This window comes from Rhynchophorus ferrugineus, unplaced genomic scaffold, assembly GCF_030347505.1.
Source record: "Rhynchophorus ferrugineus isolate W39M unplaced genomic scaffold, kcgeb_rfMv2 rfM4, whole genome shotgun sequence".
Taxonomy (NCBI): Eukaryota; Metazoa; Arthropoda; class Insecta; order Coleoptera; family Curculionidae; genus Rhynchophorus; species Rhynchophorus ferrugineus.
In genome coordinates this window covers 6884320-6904000 of record NW_027472583.1, presented here as the reverse complement: position 1 = coordinate 6904000, position 19681 = coordinate 6884320, and the positions used below count along the sequence as shown (strand labels likewise).

At 35.4% G+C, this 19681-nt stretch overlaps 1 protein-coding gene across 1 annotated transcript in view; it reads left to right on the top strand.

The window, feature by feature from the left end:
- Nucleotides 1–19681, top strand: part of side (motor axon guidance molcule sidestep) — a 278234-nt gene that overhangs the window by 136450 nt on the left and 122103 nt on the right. Inside the window, exons 10-12 of the mRNA XM_076404051.1 lie at nucleotides 10868–11161; nucleotides 17277–17447; nucleotides 17626–17814. Of these exons, the coding sequence (XP_076260166.1) occupies nucleotides 10868–11161; nucleotides 17277–17447; nucleotides 17626–17814 (654 nt within the window). The remainder of the gene's footprint in view (nucleotides 1–10867; nucleotides 11162–17276; nucleotides 17448–17625; nucleotides 17815–19681) is intronic.

The window sequence follows — 19681 nt, the reverse complement described above, 5'->3', positions numbered from 1 at the left end:
TCTGATATACTTATCCTTGGAAATATGTTCATTGTAAATCAAAGTTGGCGACTCTCTTTCGACTAGAATATTCATCCACATACATAGCTGATATTTATAAAGCTGCAAGAACAAGATCCACATTTTTGATGGCGTATTCTTCGTTCGCATTTTTTCTTACTAGCCTCACAATAGTACAGCGTATATAGAGGACTATTCCTTGTAAAATGCAGGTCTCCCCCTTTTTATGATTTGCAAGTATAGTCTCGTTTACTCAACCCGCTAATCTACAAAACTCCAAGTGTTCGAATCTAAGATGCTGAAGATGATTCTGAGTGGTCTCTGATATGACCATTAACATCATTACCGAAGAACTGATATATTTCCCGAATTACATTTTTTATAAATCTAGTAAATCTTAAAAATTAATTTATAACAGAAGTTCTATAACGATGGCATTATGGTATTAATAGGAAAGTAAGAAAATTCCCTTTATAAAAAGATATGCATCACTAGTTTGTTTTTGAAATATATAAGAGTAAATACTCTTTCACAGCTTGAAAAAAAAATCGAAATTTACTTTTATCCAACATACTGAAATATGATTAGCGTTAAGAATGACATCTATTGACATCAAAAAGCTGCAGCAATCGTTATATTTCAAGCCCTTCATGATAAGTAACAACAATTAATCGATAAAGTTCTGCAATATTAGATAAAGAGAATTCCATGCCGGCTACAGTAATCTGCTAATTAAAATGGTTCTTCGTGAGTAACAAAGAGTTTACAATTATCTTAAATAAAATAACAGTTGTTTCAAATCATCAGCATCTATGTTTCATTAGCAATGCCAAAAATAAACCGACAGTCCCCCCAGCCATAATATGCATGTCAAAATAATAATAAAAAATCCAAAACAAATATTTGTATAGAGAACAGTTTTTAATAGCCCCCTGGGGAGGGTCTCGCGAGACCACAGACGACACCCCGCTGACCGACCTTGTCCTTAAAAGCGCCCTCTCGTGTCGGATCGTTGTAAGGCCGCAAACACGCAAATCGCCACTTAGGCATCCCACGTGTTTCGCTGCAAAATTCGAGCATATTAATTGGCGGTCCTTTTGTTGCTCGGACATCGTACTAGCTGCCGCCACGCCATCTACAACGGGTCCGCGCTCGTTACCCCTCTTGGCTCGCTTCGGTCCCTTAATGGGCATTAGGAAACGACACCGGCCGCCCTTCAGTTCTCTCTAGAGCGTCAATTACCGGCTAATTATGTGTCCTTTTTTACCTGCTGATTAACTCACAGATTTATATGCACTTCTTGGTTGGAGTACTATGACAAATTATTGTTTGGAATCTGATTTGGGAGTTTGTTAAATTTTAGTGTTAGAATGGTTCTCAAAAGTGCAGTACTCAACTATGCGATTTTAATTATCTGTACTTCATGTTATTCATCAATGAACAAATTGTGTTAACCAGAACTTCAAAAAATCGATATTTCTCACATTTGCAAAGCTTATGTTAAGAAAATGCCCTTAAGACGATTTTTCAAAATCTAAAATATTTTCAGGGATATAGCAATTTTAGTTGCACGGTATACAAGCAAACTCATAACTAATCCATCATTTAAAGTACTTTATTTTAGAAATTTGAAAATGTTTCCTCCTACTGTTGCTTTTGTCGCGGGTTCGAATCCTGCTAGGGTATTGTCGAAAATTTGTGATTGTTACAAACCTTGTCAAATATCATTGTCCAAAAGACACGAATATAAAATCCAACAAGGAAAATGATCCCATTAAACCTGTCACCAGGCTGGGTAAGACCGTATGTCACCTGGTGTGATCTCTGAGTTCACTCGTCAATCGTCAGGCTTAATGCCTAGGACCGTGGTTCAGAGTCCGCGTTAAGCAGTAGGTCTAGTCCAGATAAACTCTAGTTGGTTCAAAGGAGACTTTAAAATATAGCAAAGAAAAAAGTCTGTAAAAAACGATTTTTTTTATATTCTCATAACTTAAGAGTCGTAGTTGTTGGCCATCAATTTTGTTGTTTGTCATCAATCCAGCTTTCGGTAATCAAACAGGTCTTCAAACACTTCTTTGGAATGGGAACACCAATCAGTATTACATTTTCGCATTTCTCATCATTTTAAGGTGACCCAGTCGTATTGGTCTAAAATGTTTGGTTAAATTAAATTACGACTGAAACACCAAACTCTATAAACTATGATTTTGCTTTAGTTGCTTTATTTTGTACAATAAGGTGTACGCATATTTAAAATTATAAAGGTGACTGTTTTGCTATTTAACACATAAGGAAATCACGCCTTGGTATGCATGTTATATCCTGCGACTGTTAACGGACATGACAACGAAAACTGTGTACTGGAAGATGAGATGGGATGCTTATAAAAGCATATAGAAACATAGGCAGTTTTGTTTAATATGAAGCCGTCTCTTCTTTCCATAAAATTAAATAGCATTTTAAAGTAAATTAAAAGCTTTAATGTTTTAAAACTTCTCACATTAACGAGCACAGTCTGTATGATTATATCAAGTAAATAAGACAGGTAATCGTTGGATTGGCAATCATCCTGAAATTTAGCATTATGCAGCTTTAGTTAAGAGTAGCTCAGGTAAAAGTATTGCAGGACAAGCTGTAAGGTCAGAAAAGTTTAAGTAAGGGCAACTTCAATGATTCCTAGTCCTAAACAGTCCCAGTTAGGAAACATTTATTTGGAATGGAAATATCAATCAGTTATTACTTTATTGCATTTTTCATCATTATAATACTAGTCAAACCTTTTTAAATTAAGTGTCCAGGAAATATTTAGTTGCTTTGGAGTACAAGTATAATATGACATTTACTAAAACAATAATAAGTATTCCATTCGCTAAACTTATATAGGATTCACCCATATCATTCCAACAACATATTATGCATATACGAACTATACAAAACGAAACATCGACTGTAAAAAGTAAATAAATAACGCGGGATAATTGTCCAACACGAACAATTAACAGCAACACAATAACCTGGAAACTATTTAAACTCCAAGTTGTTTCCGAACAGATTCGAAACCCGAAGAGAATCGTCGAAAAAGACACCGAGAAAGAAATAAAGCTGAAATCCGAACGTGAAACTGGAAACTGGCAGTCTGGTCAGGCTTAAATGAATTAACAATTTGTCGCAAACAAAACTCGATTTCGGAGCAGAAAAGTCCCCGGTTCCCGTCATTTTCCGCGTCGTCGTATTTTCCCCGGTCTTCGCCGCCTCCTCGATGTTGTCGCCTCAGACCGGAAACATTTTGCATATTCAAGAATAAAACTGAATTTGTCGCGGGATTTATAAATCGGATATCGTTCATTGATGACATGTCCATGATTTGACCAGAATTATTTTAAATTGAAAACTGGTAGTTTAATAGTGTTGAAAATCTTCTGTCATTTTCATAATCCATTATTTTAGTAAAGAGAATATGAAGGTGATTATATTAGTTAGAAGGTTAAACAGACAGTCTTGTATTGAAATATTTTGTGAAGAACTTATTTGATTACAAGGAAATGTTTCATTGCTTACACTCTGCAGTTTTTTAACCTTCCAGAGATCCTTCGACTAAGTTCGCTTTGTAGTAGTAGAATGATGCTTATAGTACGCTCGTATTGGAGCTTTACGTGTATACATTGATTAAATGAAAAGAAAACAGCAGTAGAATGAAATGAAAGAGTAGCCAAATCGCTTCAAGAGTAGAAAAATCCCCGGCCTACCATAGTAAAACTAATTTTTTGGAAAAAGGTTTTTTTTTATTCAACATAATATCCTTCAAGGGTGATAAACTGATTATAGCGACCCTCCAACTTTTCAGTACCATTTGTGTAATACGATTTGTCCTTTGCTGCGAAATAGGCCTCAGTTTCGGCGATCACCTCTTCATTCAATGAAAATTTCTTCCCAGCGAGCATACTTTTGAGATATGAGAACAGGAAATAGTCGCTAGTGTCCATATCTGGAGAATATGGAGGATGAGAAAGCAATTCGAAGCCCAATTAATTGATTTTTGTCATCGTTTTCACTGATGTGTGACATGATGCATGTTCTTGATGAAGCAGCAGTTTCTTTTTCTTCAAATGCGGCCATTTTTCGCCGATTTCGTCTTTCAAACGGTCCAATAACGCCAAGTAATAATCGCTTTTGATGGTAATTCCTTTTTCAAGGTACTCAATGAAAATTACTCCATGTACATACCAAAATACAGACGTCATAAACTTTCCAGACGACTGTTGCTTGTTTCTATGATTTGGAGCGGGTTCACCGTGTGCAGTCCACTCGGATGGCTGTCGATTAGACTTCGGAGTGAAACGATGGAGCCATGTTTCATCCAGTGTCGCATATCGACGGAAAATCTCGGGTTTATTACGCTTGATCATCTTCAAAGACTGCTCCTAATCATCAAACCGTGGCTGTTTTTGGTTAAAAATGGGCTCGCGCGGTACAGAGCAAAGTGGCACAAAACTTTCCCATACTCAAATATTCGTGAATGATATGATGTACATCTTCTGTTAATATCTTTAGAGTATCTGTTATTTCATTCAATTTCAATTTATGGTCATTCAAAATCATTTTGTGGATTATCTTAATGTTTTCGTCGGTAACAACCTATTTTGGGCGTCCACTGCGTTCACCGTCTTCGGTGCTAATTTCACCACGTCTAAACTTAGAATACCAATCCTTGATGGTTGATTTTCCTGGGGCAGTGTCCGGAAACTCGGCATCAAGCCAAGTTTTTGCCTCAACTGTATTTTTTTCCATTCATAAAGCAATATTTTATCAATACGCGAATTTTCTTTCTACCGATTTTTTTTACAGTGCCAAACGTGGCTTCACTCAAAATGCTATAATTCACAAACTAATGATACGACAGCTGTCAAATTTATACACTCATCTTTTGAGGGTTAGGGCTAACTAAAAAATGTGGATATGGATTTAATTCTAGTAGCGCCATCTATGTATCCGGCCGGGGACTTTTCAGTTGACCTATTAGTAAAACATTTGTTGCCATGTAATACAGAATTCTTCTCTGAATGTAAGAAAAACATGTTAAAATAGTCGTACGCAATATAAATTACGGTAACAAGGTGTGGCTTTTTTATAACTTGTAAAATTATGCCCGATAAGTTAGTTTATTTTAAAGTTATAGTCGCTCCTTATTACTATTTAACAAATACGGAAACACGTCTTGGTTTAAATTCTCGCCAAATCCACCAAAACGCCAGCACTCACTATATTGGTCACGAAAACAAACACGTCTTCATTCCCCTATCCTTTCGTTTTCGACAAATTCTCCCTCTCTTATCTGGACCGCTACTCTCCCGCTATGCATTATCTCGACTTCACCCTCTCCACCCCCTACCCGGAACGAGAAAAAAATCCCGTTCTCATCCCGACATAAATAACAGGAATTTATGATGACGCTCACTCCGTGACTCCGTTTTGCCACCAGAAACACGGCCTGCAGATGATGACGCTTCTCCCGCAAACTCGCCTCCTCCTCACCCCCCGTCTGGCCAGGACTCATCTCGTCCCCGCAAACGGGTTTGAGACAGTCGGCGTGGATGGGGGTGGGGTTGCGCGGAAGGCGTCGTGCCGCAACCGACCGTGCCCGGAGAATTCATCATTTTTTATGCCAGCCACACGATGGCGTTTTTATTGTAATTTTGTATCTTATTTCGCGGCACTTTCCACTCCGTACGCGGGGAAATGTATTATTTATATTCCGCGTATAATTTTCCTTTTATATTTCGGGCGGGGACACGTCCTTCCCTGTCTTCGGGCGTCGTCTCGTTCTTCATCTTCGCTCGCTTGCCATCGTGCGACGGCCCGCGTACGTGTCAGTTTATCGGCGACTATGAAAATCTCCGTTTCGTTGAAGCATGATAAAAAGTTATACACAACCACATTGATTTTATGGGAGAATTGCTGTTTATATTTATTAAACATTTCTATTGCAAATAAAATTATGAAATATGTATATATGTATATATATATATATATATATATATATATATATATATATATATATATATATATATATATATATATATATATATATATGGTATATATGGTAAAGAGGTGATATAACTAAAACTGAACAATCTGTATTTTCCTAGTAATTTTATCTAGAAAAGCAATTTGCTACTCTCTCACTTCACTCTACTCCAGTTATCGTTGAAGTTCAATCATTAAGACATAAATCGATAGTTCCAATACTAGCGCAGTATGAGCGGCATCCTACGACTGTTAAAATAACTTACCCGAAGGATCTTATGAACGCTAAAAAAGCTGAATAGTGTGAATAGAGTAAGAATGACTAAAATAATTGTCAGCATTGGATCATAATCCCATATCCTGATAGTCTTATTCAGTTACTATCACTTTCTTAGTCACTAAAACCTAAATTGTTAATTTCCAATCTTCCAAACACCTTTACACGATTCAACCATTTCTCAAGCTTTACAGTATGTCTGAAGGAGTTAATCCAATCAAAAGGTCTTTTTGTTGTAGACAATTCCTCTTTCCTCACATCCAAACAGATCCTGGTTGTATATCCTACCCGATCTGCATATTCATTGTAATAGTCATTTGCCACACACCTATATAAATCGAATTGGATTTGAATATGCAGTCATAATATATAATATTTTGTGGCCTTATTGGTCAGCCGTCATCAAAAAAAGTAAATTTCATATAAAATTATTAGACATTTCCTTTATATTTATCAAGTAATAATTTGAAATAGTTCACTCTTTAGCATAGTATCTCCAAAGATTAATTTATATTTTGCAAGTCATTACTTAATTGCATCCTTTGGCGATCCACTTGTTGGAATCGGTTCCATCAGTATGCTATGATAAGGTGCATTTTTCATAACAATAACTGAACCATCAAAATTATAATATGGTTCATTTCGTCGTGGTAGTCGCCATTTGACCTGAAGGAAATCACTAGTTCTGCTACAGGAACAAAACAATTTCTGTTTCCAGCATAAATAACAATATATGTCCAATAAATTGTATATATATCCAATATTGTTATTAATACAATTTAAGGAAATATTATTCTAACTTTTGCGTTTTTTCCATCAACCTGTTTTTGTATTTATATTCTTTATTAGCGTTTTGTGACGAGTCATGTTCTATTTTGAACTACTCAACTGAAAGAACAAATTCTTAATTTTATTATATGCTTTTAAACTTTTTAATTATTTTGAAAGCAATATACGGAAACTCCAGTCTTTATGGGCTGTCTTTGTATAATTTAAATCTTATATTTCCTAACAGTTTCATCCCTCTAAGAGCTGCATATCTGATCTTGCGCGGTGATCTTGATGCGTCCCACCCGCTTTGCATATTTTTTGAGTGAATCCATTATTACATTGTTTAATAATTTTTAAGGTATTTTAGCCACAGTGCTTACATTAATATTACATGAAGCTGAACAAAATATTTTCAATAAGATATTTTACAGTACATCAACGTCTATGACGTGCATTGGCTTAATTGGACTATAGTTACATTTTACCCTCTTTGTTATCATGTGGGCTTTGAGAATAGACTTATCTTGGTAATTGTGTTGATAATTATTATTCGTATTTTTAATTTTATTTATTTTTTTACCTGTAATATATAGTATATTATAGTAGCAGTTACTTAATGCGATTAATATATATTCATAAAAGTACACAAAAATTATGGACTGAAAGTCATAACATTTCAGGAAAAAGAGTCAAAATACAAGAAATGTCTCGCGTAAAATAAAAAAAATAAATAATTGGCGAAGGCAGCTTAAAACGGGCGCGCATTCACCAAAAAATAAGAAAGGCGATTTAATTTTATCTCAATTATCAAAAGGAAATCTGCCGTTCTTATAAATTTTATACGAGAAACTAAATAAAGCTCGACGGAGGAAAAAACAGAACGGGCCCGCGGGCGAAACCTGAAAAGTCTCATTTTTAATAGCGCCGTTTAGGTCGATAAAGCCAGTTGCGTCGGCGGTCCACTGACGGGAAAAATGCGCAATTTCCCGTCGTAATTTCGAGATAAAGTTAATTTCTTCGGCGGTGAAAAAGGACCGGCCGCACAAATGAAAGGAACGATAGCCCGCCGAAAGATTACTCACACAGTAGGATCTCCCCTCTCTCCTATCGCCCTTCCATCTTTGTCCTTGCTCCTTTTTCTTTTACGATTCTCCCCCCTTCGGTGAAAAGAAACTGCATTTTATTATGCATTTCCTTAAATTGGGGAAACTCCACTTTTATTCACGAACTTAGTCTTGGAAATATCGTTCGTTATACGGTATGATCTTATGTCGACTTTTAACTGACATACGAATACTGTTTGCGAAAAAGATCTCTTGACTTGGTTTAACACTTAACATTCGTTGTTGAAGTCTGTTATTATTATATTATATCATTGTTATTATCGTTATACCACGTACTCATTGTTTCACGTAAATAAATTGTTACTAGTTGTTGCCAGATAACCTACAATTTGTCTTTAAAATAACTTAAATTAAGATATATACTAAGATGCCACATCGGCTCACTTTTAGTCTCTGATAGTAACAGTGTTTAAGTTTTAACACTGCTGTTTTTATATTAAATTACACAGCATTACACGACATCAAATGGTTTGATTATTTTAGGTCTGTGTACTGTTCTGGTGTTATCCAAGAGTTGTAATAATTTCATATTGACATGAGAATGGAGTCTTTCCTCTCAGTCTTTTTGCGAATCTCTTGATTACTTGAGTGATAGGCGGTATCTGAAGATCTCGACAAAATTAATCAATCCTCTAGTATCTGGGTGCACCTTCAATACTTCTCTTTGTTCTGGAAAACTTGTATTTTATGTATATTGCACTTTGCGGAACATCATCCCCATAATTGCATTCCATATGGCCATATATGTTTCAATACTTGCCTGTATAATAGCAACCATTTGTTCCATTTAACCTATATATTTTCATACATTTGAAGTCCAGGATTTTTCTTTTCTTTTTTACACGTTCCTTCTAGTCACACTTTTCATTAATATTAATTTCGAGATACTCATCGTTGTTGCTATGTTATATAACAATATTATATATTGTTATTAGTATTTGTATGGTTTGTCGCATATGCACAAATTACTTTCGTTATTTCTTATTTCCCAGGTTGTGTCTACTTATATATATTGTCGCTTATCTGCTTCGCGTGGCTGCCTCAATGTTTTCTTTGACAGCAGTAATCGCAGTATCGTCAACAAATATAGCCATGGTGACATTTTACATTTGTTTTTTATCACATGTGTATAGAATTGGCTCCAATGTACTTCCTGTTGCTACACCTGTTTTATCTTATTTTATTGTAGAATAAGCTTTCTCTTGTTTGACTCTAAACATTCCGGCCATAATGTAAGATTTTAACAGTTCTATATGTTGTCAGCTTATGAATAAGGGAGTCTTGCCATACCTTGTCGGAGACTTGTGCAATAGCTAAGCATAACAGGTTAATCGAAAAGTCCCCGGCCTGAAACATAGATGTCGCTATTAGAATTAAATCCACATGTTTTTTTTTGTTAGCCCTAACTCGCAAAAGATGCGTGTATAAATTTGACAGTTCTCGGATCATTAGTTTGTGAATTACAGCATTTTGAGTGAAGCAACTTTTGTTATTCTGAAAAAAATTGATAAAAAGGTATTTCGCGTGTCGACAAAATATTGCTTTTTGAAGGGAAAAAATACAGTTGAAGCAAAAACTTGGCTTGATGCCGAGTTTACGGACACTGCCCCAGGAAAACCAACCATCAAGGTTTGTGTATACACAATGTGGTATGCTAAGTTTTGATGTGATGAAATGCGAACCGAAGGCGGTGAACGCAGTAGACACCCAAAAGAGGTTGTTACCGACCAAAGTATTAAAAAAATAAGTATCAGACACTCTAAAGATATCAACTGAACGTGTACATCATATCGTTCACGAATATTTGGGTATGAGAAAGCTCTGTGGAAAGTGGAACAGTTTTCATTGACTACCTTAAGGAGAGACCATCAACAACGACTATTACATAACATTATCGGACCGCATTCGAAGAAAGAAAAAGTGCTGGTTCGCCAAGACTATGCACCGTGTCACAAGTCAGTGAAAACGATGGCAAAAATCCATGAATGGGCTTCGAATTGCTTCCTCATCCACCGTATTCTTCAGATCTGGTCCCTAGCGACTATTTCCTGTCCTCAGATCTCAAAAGAATGCTAGACTAGATGTGATATTTTTTGGGGATAGTGTCTTGATGAATAAAGTTGTATTTTGCGTAAAATGTGTTGTTCTAATTAAATTTACTCAATACTTTTTGGCATTAAAAATGTACCACATATGTAATCTGTATTTTTAATGAAAATAATTGTGGAAAACTATTTTTCTCTGATTATGTGATCAGAAGTGCATAATTTCGAATGATAAAACCAAGATATTTGTGCTTATAACTCCAACTTTTTCAGACAAAACTTATTTATCTTCACGAAAATGACATATAACTCTCGTAAACCATTCCTTAGTGAGGATTTGCCCTAATTGAGCGATAAGAATTCATCATGAACAATGTCATACTTTATGTAACTTACTGTTTGTTAATTAGATAAATGATTATGGTATTTGAGAACTAAGCAAGAACGCTCTCTTAGAATGCTAGTTACCAACGAGTCTAAAATCATTCAAACAATTAACCTGTAAACAACATTACTAGTGCATAATGACAAGAAGACAAATAAAAATAAAATGAATAAGAAATAAATATGCCAACAATATCAAATAATAACTAAAAATATCATGTGTTTCTTTTTTACATTTTCAGATCCACCTCAGTGCAAGAAAGGTCATCAAATGGTTCAACTGGGGATGGTTCCATACGAAACTCTGGTCGCTCAGTGTGTCGTGGATTCAGTACCTCCAGTGAATAGATTCTTTTGGACGTACAACACCACCAGGGATGTCCTTCCGATCCAAGGTGGTCAAATGCAGAACAAAGGCAACGTTTCGATCTTACATCTACCATCCGCTCATGAGGATATCAAGGGCTTGTCCTGCTATGCGGAAAACGATGTAGGAAAACAAACTGTTCCTTGCTATTTTCAGATTGTACAAGCAGGTAGGATATCAATTCGTTAAAACACATTTTTTTAAATTGAGTTAAATATTTTTAAAGAATTTATACAATATTATATCAAGGAAAGTTTTCATCACTTAAAACTATTTCGGCTGAAATTCCTCAGGGTAATATCTTGGGACCAATCCTGTATCTGCTCTAGAATGCTGATATCCCAAAAACAAAAAATACAATACTTGGAACATTTGCCGACGACACAGCTCTCATGGCAAAAGATATATCTCTGTCTAAGGCTGTATAAGAAGGAATACAAGTAACAGTGAATAAAATCTACAAATGAACTATATGGAAAGTACAGCTTATTAGCTCCAGGCATGTCCATGTTAATTTTGCGTTGCAGCGAAATAATAAGAAAACTAATTATATTACTTGACGGATGCTCAATTCCTCAAGCAAAACCAGCTAAATTGGTTGATTTGGAGATGTATATCGATGCTAAGTCAAATTGGATACATCATGTTAGACTAAAAGCAGGGCTAATTGATCACAAAGTCGAGCAACTGTACCAGTTATTCGGAAGATACTCTCAACTTGACCTAAAATCATATAGATTGATTCATAAGTTAATCATACGTCCAGTTTGAACCTATGGCGTGAAAATATAGGTTTGGTCGAACATTAAACCACCTAGTACCCCAATGTGGACTAAATAAAGTTCTGCAATTAATTAGGAAATACATTCTAATGTATTAATCCCGTACTCGCCTTGCTAATCTGCTAATGCAAGTGCAACAGAACAGTGGTAATACATTAATTTGTAAATTGAAATTATACTAAGCCTATCCGGTGTAAGATGTAATCAATTAACAAAAAAAGTATATTCGGCATATTGGATAACGCAAAATAGTCACTTTTTGTATCTAACAAATAAAACGAGCTGGAGCAGACAACTCATAACAACTATTTTGTGAAGATGAGATGGTTAGAGGGAATAATAAAACAATAAAATTAATTTTAATCGGAACCTTATAAAAGAGAAAATAATTGGACAACTGTAATTCTACGTCGAACTCTAACCAATCTTGAGTAAGCTTGGAAGTTGTGCCCTTATTAAAACGTTGGCGCTTTTTGCTCTCTAAAATTAGATGCATTCCCAAGAACTCGATGGTTTATTTGAAAGTTAGCGGCATCTGAGGAAAGTTTCGGTAAAGTTCGAAACCACCTGCAAGAGTACCCAGTAATTTGAAGTTGTTTTATAGTCCGCTCGATGTGTAAGCGTCCGGAGACTCACTACAATACGTGTGCTAGCGTATAGATTTATCTTTGTTACGTCTCGGTTAATATATGGGAATAATAAATCAGTGCTATATGAAGGAAATCGCAAAAAATTCTCGAGGTATCGTGATAAACTAGCATTTAATTAAAACCGTTACCGTTTCGGCGGCATATTCTTCGTGAAATAACATTATCTGGCCCCCAGATATTACGGTGGCCTTGTCTAAGGTCGACCTCCCCTCCCACCAGCAGCCGATACAAGCCGGAACGTTTTCCTTAATATTCAGCCCGGTTTTTCCGAACGCGGTGTTATTTTATTATTATAGGCGGTAGGGAGGGTGAGCGGGGGGCAGGGAGGGGACCGGGAGTCAAACGGAGAGCGCGAGGAGCCATTCGAGAAAGAAAAAAACCGAGATGGTCGTACCGGGAGGCCGAATTAACTCGATTCTCTATCGGGGTTATGATTATTGAAAGTGGGGTAGAGAACTACATTACCGACACGGGCCATTCGCCGTTCCTTTCGTCGTTATTTCGTGTTTCGTTTTACCGGCCTTTCATTTTAATGGTTTAATTTTCCCGCAACGCTTGTAATCTTTCAATATTTCGCACTCCCGCCGCCGTTACTGGCTCGAGAGGATCCGTGTCGCCGAAGTGTCTTGGAATCGATGCTATAAAACCGAATTGGTATTGAATTGTCTTTGTCTTTTGTATATCTCTCTTCTTATTATTAGAATTATTTGATCGGGTGTATTATACTAGCCAACGATGAGAAATTTCCATTATTTTAACGAATTCCTGTCGTATATGTCTATACCATCAATGTGTATATCCGTCAGTACCTTATATTTTTATATTTCAGTGTCAAAAACAAGTTTAAAATGCGTATTATAATAGCATCCTGCTCCTTCAGTCCACATGAATATAGCTTACGAAAATCTTATAAATAATATGAATTCACAGAAAAATTTGCTATACAACCTATGATTGGATAATGTGTGTATATAAAAGTTGGCTCCATACTCCTAACCAATCACTATTGCTTTAAATATCCCTTATCAATTAATTTTAAAGCCCTACGTGAATAACGGCCGGAATTTGAGCAAAGACACAATAACGTTATCCTTCGGCATAACAACGTTCCACCCACATGTTGCAAAACCGGTGAAAATATACTTGAAAATGGTAGCCACTTGCCGTATTCTCCAGGCCGTACTCCTTATGATTATTACATGTTTCCATATATGAGTCCTGATCTGTCTGAGAAACGCTTCATTTCATATGAAGATACAGAAAAGTGAGAAAAAAACTTATCAGGGCTAATATTATATTATAGATAAGTTAAAATCTCTTGGTTGACTAATGAACATTAAAGTCTAGTCCTTGTGTCTTCTTCATTTTGACATTTTTCTAGAAATTTATATGGCGTAAGTGAAGAGTAATGGTAATGTTTTCACCAGGACATAAAAGAGATATAGAAATAATACGAGGGACAATGAATTATGAATATATCTACTAATTACTGTTGGTCGCCATACATAGAACAACAAAATACATTATACAAGAAAATGTAACATAAACTTCCCATACCCCATATACTCCTCATATATGTCCAATATACTCGAAAAGAACAAAGAGATAGCGCACAGAATCTGTAAAATGTTTTGGTCTGAATAGGAGTCGCAACATGCTAGATAATTATCAAAGTCTCACTTATTCGTTATATATTCCTAAATAATCTCATTAAAATTGTTACTATATCCTTCGTTTGCTTTCATTGTGGAATAACCTATAGTAAAATTAGGCCTATTTCAATATTAGGAATAATATAATAATAATTAAGAATAATAAATAGGAAGCAATTTCTCATTGGTATATAACTATAGTCAGAGCTTGGATATATTGAGATCCACAGGTAGAAATATATTTTAAACAATAGGGTTTTATAGGCAAAGAACGTTGTCTCACTCCTCCTTTTCTTCAAGACGAATCATACGATGATAAAAGTAATAAAATTACAGTTCTGGATTATAATATTCACTGTGTTAATCATCTTTTACTTATATTTAACCAGCATTTTATACCTTAATTGCCAAAAGCTACTGTACGTCAATATGTCAGACTTAAATGGAATGTGTGTTAAATGGAGTGGAATAGGCTATTGGCTTCCACATTTTTGGTGAAATTGAGAAGTTAGTTCGAAGACTATCATAATTTTGAGGCCTGTATACAAAGCTGTTCAAGAAAATACAATGATGACAGCTAAATGCAAGCTTATGAGAATAATTGTTGACGCACTACAACTATATTAATATATTGAGAAAATAGTGATCTTGAATTACTGATTACGGTTTGGAATTATAGTTCTAACAAGTGGTTAAGAAACACCTTGCGCTTTGGTTGGTATATGGCTGCCTTTTGGATCAATTTTCTTCAATTTTATAGTTGTGTAACACGCGTAAAATACGTAACTGTACCTTCCGCTTGTTAAACGTTATTTCCACACCCAGTTACTTTTCAATAATCAAAAAATTGTTTAAAAATTAAATATTGAGTTTAATTTTACTCAAACTCAAATGTTATTCTGTTAAGGGCTATTTGGCCTATTATATATCGAAGTTTATTTAGAACTGACATTACAGCTACCGGTAACAGTGAGAGGATTTACCTACTATGTTAGACACATAACTGTTTTCAACGTGGTTTCTTAGTTTTTACATACCCATCTCATGCCATTATAATTATTATTCCTTTGATGTATGAAAATATTTCGTTGGCATTTTATATATAACTAGCGACCCGCCCCGGCTTCGCACGGGTGCAATGCTGATACTAAATTAAATACACTACAGAAAAAATATGAACGTTGTATATAAAAATATAGCGGCCCGCTCCGACTTTGCACGGGCATAAAATATATATGCCTGTCACTCAATGAAAACATGATTAAAATCGATCCAGTATTTTTGGTTCATTCATTACTGCCCTTGGCCTGCACGCATTAAATTTGGAGTAAAACAATTCCTCTTCCCCTATACTTACTATGAAGATTTCCTGCTATCTTTGGAATATCTAAATTCATACAATTTTTATTACATTACACATTTTTAAACGCAAATTTTAAATTTGTAATATCTCCGAAAATATTTGTTTAATTTACATGCTGTAAGGAACCATATTGATCTATATTAATTGCACACTGTATTTAAGGTACTTAATTCGATAAGGATTAATGCCGTATTGCTTAAAATAGCTTCGTAAATAAGCCATTTTCTCACGTAAAAAGTAAACAATAAAAATGGTTAATGTGGGTTATCCCTAAAAGATAAACATATACCATCGCGGACTTTTTTGTAGACCTTTTTATGGTGTACAATACTGTAGTACATTAATTTGATCTAACTCGTAGGGTTAGGCAGCGTTTTTGCTAATTGCTAAATAAGCCTAAAAAAATAGGTTAATTTACGACATCACGTTAGAAACCTCTAAAATTAGCACTGTTGCCTTAGTATATTATGCATGTATTATACATATAAACCTTCCTCTTGAATCACTCTATCTATTGAAAAAAACCGCATCAATAGCCGTTGCGTAGTTTTAAAGATTTAAGCGCACATAGGGATATAGGGACAGAAAAGGCGACTTTGTTTTATACTATGTAGTGATACACAACATAATGTATGCACATTGTATGTTTGATTTAGCAATAATTAAATGAGATACTCATGTACTGCGGCCATATTTAAAATATCAGTAAATTTAATCGCTCAACTAGGAAACTTCGGATGTTATGCCGATTCGCTTGCCGGTTAACTACTCGAACACTAACAAACTTCAACTCCCAGAAACGTAAAGTTCCTTCGGAAGTTCGTATTTTTCGGCCCATTCAGGATCCAGGTTGAAGATTGTTCCGGAGAAATACATAATTAACTATTTAAGTAGTTTGAATATTCATAAGGCGCCCAGATGAGGCTTCGAGAGCCAAATATGGAAATGAAATTACTCCTAGTTATATTATCAAATTTTCGCGAGCATATAAAGTTTGCTTCATTATTAAACTATCCAATTTAAAAGGTAACGATTTCAGTTTCGCCACTTGTTCGGCAGAGGGCGTCTCGCGGTAGTTTCGCTTCGAGTGCGGACTGATTCCACTCGACAACTTTCCAAATGGGGAGCTTCTTATTTACGGCTGCCGGCTCGGGGGATTTAGACCGAGTACAGTTCATTTTGATTATACACGAGGTAAATTGTTAATCTCATTCGATTACTCGGTAAATAAATGTGGTTTTAATTGAAAATAAAGAAGTCTGGATGTTTCAGACAAAATTTAAAATTGGCAACATCGACTTAGTTAAATAAAAATTAGAAATGTGGCCTTATAAATAATAGTCTTGAAGGCCCGTTTATCTTCTGTTGTTGAACATTTTCGTGATAATTCTTCCTAAAATTTTTAGAACGAATACCCGAATAGAAAGAAATTATTTTATTACGTATTTGCAACATCAGAGAGAAACATTAAAGATATACAAGTATAACACAGTACAGTACCGTTGCTATTTTCTTTTAAGGAGTTATACTTTGACTGTATATTACAATTTTCTTGATTTTAAGCATTGTATTTAATTTGCGTCTTCATCTATTCCATAGTAATTTATACAATAAACAATCATGTATGTTTTAAAATAGTAACATTCTATTAGTAGTTGCTTTACCTTTCTTTAAACTGATAAATAAATTGTCATATTATATGTAGTATCATTATATGGTTAATATTCTCAACAAAAAGCTAACCAAAAATATTTTATTTAACCTTTCTAAAAGTTGGTAATGAACTAGCAAATTTTTTTTTTTTTGGTTAAGTACTAACCTTTTTAACATATTTCAGAACTTCCGGAGTCTCCAAAAAATTGCCTTATCAGGAACTCCACGTTTGGTATATTTGAGGTTTCTTGCCTGGCCGGCAATGATGGAGGACTTCGCCAGAATTTCGTCCTGGAAGTGAGTGATGTATCTGGACCGGCTCCACCAGGTATCCACTCAACATTAAACGATCAAGGTTAGGAATCAAACGTCAAAGTCAACATATCTACTTATTTACTTAATACTGTTTTTGTTTTCGTGTGTTGCATAACTATTGATGTTTTAATACAGCTTTTTCGGTTGGAACTAATTGATTTTTTAATTTAATTTAACGCTATTAAATGTTCGATTATTGTATCCTCACTTATTTTCAGGAGAAGGCATCACCCCAGCATATCGTGTGCTCGGAGAACGACCTGTCTTCAAGTTGTTGAATCTTCAACCCAATAGAGAGTATCAGGCGGTGGTATACGCGGAGAACGCTCGCGGACGTAGCAGTCCGCCTGTAGTTCTTCCTGCTATCCAATACAGAGATTTACAGTTTGAGAAGCCTCAAGAAGATTGTAAGTATAATTACTTTTAATAGTATTATAATTAAGAAGTTAAGTAGGTCTTAAAATCGATGCTGTATGCGAAGTGATTAAGCAAGATCGTCATGTCACCTATTGTGGGATTGAGGCATCCCTGACCATTAGTTCCACCAGCATATATGCGATTTTACATGAACACTTAACTGTGCGAAAGTTATGTTCGCGTTGGATCCCACACAATTTGACAATCGCTCAAAAAAAGGCTAGTGTCGATTGGTACAAAGAAATGCTTAAGAAATACTTCAAAAGACGTTTATAAAATCGTGACAGGTGACGAATGATGGATTCGTGTTCCAAGATGAACCAAATCTAACAAAAGTTGTTCGCGCACGAAGCAATTCAAAGAAAATGGTGACCTGTTTTTTCGGGAAAACTGCTCATGTTGCAACAGGGCCTCTAGAGGATCATAGAACAGTAAAGTCTAATTGGTACACAACCATTTGTTTGATAGAAGTCTTCGGCAAAATAAGAAAAACAAACAAGGGATGCTGGATTGTTCTTCATCATGACATTACGTGCTCTCACAAATCGGCTCAAATAAGAGACTATTTGAGTACTCAAACCATCGAATTGATTGGTCATCCGCCGTACAGCCCTGATTTGGCACCCAATGACACCTTTTTGTTTCCATCCGTGAAGAATAAACTGAGTGGCCAACGATTTTCATCGCTCGAAGAAGCGTTCAAAAATCATGTTTTGAAGATCCCTCATTCGGAATGAAATAAATGCTTTGAAAATTGGTTTAAGCGTATGCAAAAGTGTATCGATCATCGTGGCGAGTACTTTGAAAAACAATAAAAATATATTCGCAGTTTAACTATTTGTTGCTTTTTCCTATTACCCAAATATAAATAGTGACCTTCGTAGACTAAAAACGTGAGTTTATATTAAATTCAAAACATGGTAATGGTCCGGGACGACCCCCCTATATTATCCGTTAATGTCCATTATTATTTTATTGATAAAACTGATAATTTATTTACCTCTCCTGGGGACAAAGTTATAGACGAGAAAATTGAGTTAAGATCGAGTCTAACTTAATCCTTCCGACTAGCTATTTAGATTTCTCAAAAGGGTCAAGTCTTATCAGATCATTGGACCCTCGGAGGTCTCTAATTAGACGGTCCGGGCACTCCCCTGTCGACCCCCGCGGTCCATCGGTCGCATCATTTCGGTCTTCTCGATTCGAACGACGAGATTATGGGACGGTACATCGCGTTAGAATCTCCTCCCGTCCGAAAACGATGTTGCCGATGGATTTCGGCCACGTGATCCGATTGACGATAAAAATCTTGCTCAGAAATAAACGAGAAGCGGATATCAGACTGCACATAGATTATAATAAGTGTACAAGACTTTTAGAGGCTAGGTTAGGCTCAAATTGAAGCTTGTTCAACGCCGGGCTATAAAAGACATTTCACAATTCAATGTCTTTCATGCAATTAGACAGAAATATGTTACGATACGATACGGTAAGATACGATACGATACGATACGATACGATACAATACGATATGATATGTTATGATATGATATATGATATGATATGATATGATATGATATGATATGATGTGACATGATTCATATAAGAGAATAGTATCATGATTCTATAGTCAAAAGAAATAAAACCTGTATAAATGCGCCAAAATTGGAAAGCTTGGGAAAAAATAACTTCAGTTATTCCTGGTAGATGCTTTAAAAATTGCACATCTCTGGTAATGTTTATAGCTAATAGCTTCTTAGATACATGATAAACGGTTACAAAGTCCGCACTAACATTACCGAAAGTGAAGTATTTGGTGAGGTTGTTCATCCTGAGTACTCGAATCTGGCTAAACTA